The 4,059-nt window shown below is 39.6% G+C and overlaps 1 protein-coding gene across 4 annotated transcripts in view; it reads right to left on the reverse strand.

Annotated features, from left to right (window-relative positions):
• ankrd6b (ankyrin repeat domain 6b) overlaps nt 1-4,059 on the reverse strand; it is a 68,335-nt gene that overhangs the window by 22,874 nt on the left and 41,402 nt on the right. For all 4 annotated transcript variants that reach the window (XM_005747772.2, XM_005747771.2, XM_005747770.2 and 1 more), the window contains exons 4-6: nt 3,111-3,209; nt 908-1,006; nt 381-479 (exon numbers count right to left, since the gene is read on the reverse strand). In XM_005747772.2, the coding sequence (XP_005747829.1) occupies nt 381-479; nt 908-1,006; nt 3,111-3,209 (297 nt within the window). The remainder of the gene's footprint in view (nt 1-380; nt 480-907; nt 1,007-3,110; nt 3,210-4,059) is intronic.

The following is a 4,059-nucleotide window of genomic DNA, read 5'->3' on the forward strand; positions in this document are numbered from 1 at the left end:
GGTCGGATTTGAAAATATCGGATTTGTGCTGTTCACACTGTCATACCATGATCAGATATTGGTCGCATAGGATCAGAAAAGTCGAATTTGATGCGCTTTCGTCTGCAATGTGCACGTAGCCAAAGACAGAGGCTAACACAATAAAACAGGACTCAAATGGAAAAAAAACAGTCTCAAAGTACAAAGTGAAAACACTGGGTCAACGAACCAGAAACCCTGACAGTACAAGATCTGCATACAAATTAAGAACACCAAACACCTGACAAACTATCTTTTTCTCACACTTCACTGCCAGAGTGGATATTAGGGTTCCATAGCCTGCCAAATTTAATCTCTGAACAGGAACAACTACCAGACACTTGCAAATGCACATAACTTACATGATTTTTGCTGTCAGGTCTGGATCCACCCAATAACAGAACCTTGGTGCTCTGAGCATGACCATTCTGACATGCAAGGTGGAGAGGTGTATTTCCTGCCTGCAAACAGGAGCAGAGAGAGTATGACATTTACTGGTGTTCCCTGGAGATACTTTTGTTGCAGTGACATATACCATATATTTATATCGTCTTTTTCAGGAAGAAGTATTACAGTATAAAAACTGACTCACAGTCCTCAAGCATTCACAGACTGGCTGTATTGACAAAATTTTAAATAACACAGACAAAAACTAAACACATTTTTTACCAGCGTCTTTAGTAGAAAATGTCTTAATCTATTTTTTTTCCAAGTATAGATTATAGCCCCAGTTTTCTTTATTGCCTAAAGCCTAGTTTTTAATTTCAACGATCAAGCATATCTTTCACACTTTAAGATTTTTGTTATATTTGGTTAACTACAACAATGTTGATTAGAACTTTCAGCTAATGTATTCAGTGCTCTGATCTCAGGTTAAGTCTAGGTTCACCTTGTTTTTGGTATAAACATTGGCTCCAGCTTTCACCAGCAATTTCACAGATTGAGTGAAGCCATGCCAGGACACCTCATGGAGAGCAGTATTGCCATCCTGACAGAAGACAAAAAGGCAAATGAACAACAAACAGATTGATGTTTACAACTCTGTCAACTCAAATTGAAGAGAAGCTTAATTTTATCAAGTTTCAATTTTATTCAATTAAATTTTAGTTATGCAGTACCAAATCACAACAACAGTCACCCCTAAACAATATAAGAGTAGACCTACTAACATAAGGCTACTAACAAAGCAGCAACCACCAAATACCTGCACAGAGTAAGCCAAGTCCAGAGGAGTCAGCTGAACGAGAAGAACAACATCCAGGCAATCAACACCTACATGCTGCTAGCACATTGCTGCTGGGTTAATAAGGTGGCCAAAGAAGGAGATAGAAGCCACTGACAAGAAATTTCCTTATCATGCATGGAGGGTTTCAACTAATGGTGCAATGGATCACGGTTGATCCGTAATCCGAACCGATCTCACTCCACGGTTCGGCACGCACGTGATCCGAAGATTCGAAAAAGAAGAAAAAAATATGTGTATGGTGCGCGTGGTCAGTCTGTCAAGCGATAGCTATGGCCAGCGATAGCTATGGCCAGCGATAGCGGCTATGGCCGCCAGCGATAGCTATGGCCGCCAGCGATAGCTATGGCCGGCGATAGCGGTCCAAGTGGAGGAGCAGAGGAGTTTGCTGTATTTAAGCAGCCCTTTGCTGCCCAATCTGACCAGGCTAAAGCTATTACAAAAGCTATTGGGGTGTTTAGCTGCAGACGGTAGGCTGTACTCTGTTGTGCAAAACAAGGGTTTAAACTAGTCAACGTGTTAGTTAACGCATTGACGCCGTGCAGCCCCACGCACAGGAAGATCCGCGGTAACTAGTTAACGGAGATTTGCCGCGTCAATGCAGTTATGGCATTAATGTCATTTTAACGAGATTTACGCTATTTACGCTACACTATGATGAACGTGCTTGAGCCACGCTATGACATTCCGTTGCGCGTCCACTTCAGTGACAAGATCAGTCCAAGCATGTATGAGCAGGAAAAGTTTAAAGTTATGGCTGAACTGTCCCAGGCATCTTCTGTTGCCCTAAATACAAATGGGTGGATCTCCAGGGCAACGGAAAGCTACGTGACCATGACCGCTCATTATATCACAGCGGAGTGGTAGATAGAAAGCCCTGTACTGCCCTATATTGCATCTTAATTTGTTTTTATATAATTGCGTGGAATGATTCTTGAGTTGAATGTTTTTTAATAGGCAAAAAATACTTAAATAAGTCTTCTTTTTTTTCTGCTGATCCGAAAATTGATCCGATCTGTGAGGAAAAAAACATGATCCGATCCGAACCGTGAGACTTTTCATCAGTTGCACCACTAGTTTCAACCCAAGTCCAGCACCATTAGACTGTATGCTAAATGGAAAGAAAGAAGATTTTCAGAACCACTATCCAGAATGAAACAACACAAATCCATTAGAAAGAGTACATCAGAAAGATGAACACAACAGATAACGTGCATATTGACTATCTCAGGCAGCAGAAACACAAGAAAGAAAAGGGGCAAGAAGAGGAACCATCATGGAAGGACAGGCCCCTGGACAGCATGTACCAGCAGTAGATAAAAGAAGTGGCTGATATTGGAGGTCTCTTCTGCCAAAACCCATTTTGGTTGTGTCCACCATTGTTAAAACTTGCTTTGTGGGGGAATTTTCAGATTTCTGGAATTTTGTCTCTAACCTTACTATATAAAACATCTCAAGGTGACTGTTGTTGTGAATTGCAATTATACATTATACAAAATGTACTAAACGGAAACTAAAAAGTCTGAAAGTAGGAAGCAAAAAAGTAATTTAACAGTAAATATGAAGACAGTCAACTTTTTTAAATACTGCTTTGCAGGTTGTTGATATTAAAATACTAAACTCATGACTACAGAACAGGTTAAAAAATATATAAATATTTGAAAATATTTATGCACAGAACAAAGCCACTGTATATTTGTTTATTCAGTCTCCAAATTGTGACCATTTAAGTTTATGACTTGATGTGTAGTTCTATAGAAAAACCAAAAGCAAAAAAGTCCAGTTGTAAAGAGGTTCACAGAAAGGAGTTTATTAAATATGAATCTGAAATTATACTAAATGATCATACCTTGTCCTGTCTGTCCAGTGCGCAGCTTTCCTGGATCAGAGCATTGATAATGTCACTGTTTCCCACCACTGCTGCTCTATGTAATGCCGTCTGTTCTCCCTGTCAACAGAAATATAAAGACACAGAACTGACTACTAACACATGGTAACAACACAACACTGATTAACTGCAAAGTGTTTGAGAATCTTGTTACCCCAATTTGCAGTCCTTGCAATGATTCACACACCTCATTCAAATCTATTATTTGAATTTTGTTCAAAGCAATAGGAACTCATATCATTTTAAAATAACAAAACAAGATCATCAGATTTGAAAAATTAACATGCAACCCAGACCCATGAGGGAGGGAGGGATGGATGGCAAGATGGATGAATGGGCGGTCCGTCCATTCATCGTCATCCGTCAATGGATGAAAAGCACGACACATCAGCTATGAACACCATGCAACTGAAATGGAAGACATACCCCATTCCATCAGCTCTGCTTGTTTTACCTTGGGCGTGCAATTGGTTTATTGGCTTTACCATGAGGACTCTACGTGCCTATTACGGAGCCTTCAGTCATACCCTACCTCCATATGTGTACCCATTGCATTGGGCACTATTGCTACATGCTATGTGGGGTGAGAAGATAAAACAGCTAGCAAAAACCCGGGATCCACTAGCTCCTCCTCATTTTCAGAAATCTGGCACTGCTTAGCAATTTTGTTACTCCAACAGGACTTGATTCACAATTTTTAAAGTTACGATATATTTATATCTCTAGATATTTATATATATACACTACTAGTCAAAAGTTTGGAAACACCTTCATTTAATGGTTTGTCCTTATTTTTACCAATTTCTACATTGTAGACACATACTGAAGGTATCAAATATATGAAACAAGATATATGGAATTAACTCTCATCACTCCATTCAAACCACCTACATCTCATCTCCAGCACCAG

The sequence above is a fragment of the Pundamilia nyererei genome, unplaced genomic scaffold, assembly GCF_000239375.1.
Source record: "Pundamilia nyererei isolate P.nyererei 1_Seehausen unplaced genomic scaffold, PunNye1.0 scaffold00204, whole genome shotgun sequence".
Classification (NCBI taxonomy): Eukaryota; Metazoa; Chordata; class Actinopteri; order Cichliformes; family Cichlidae; genus Pundamilia; species Pundamilia nyererei.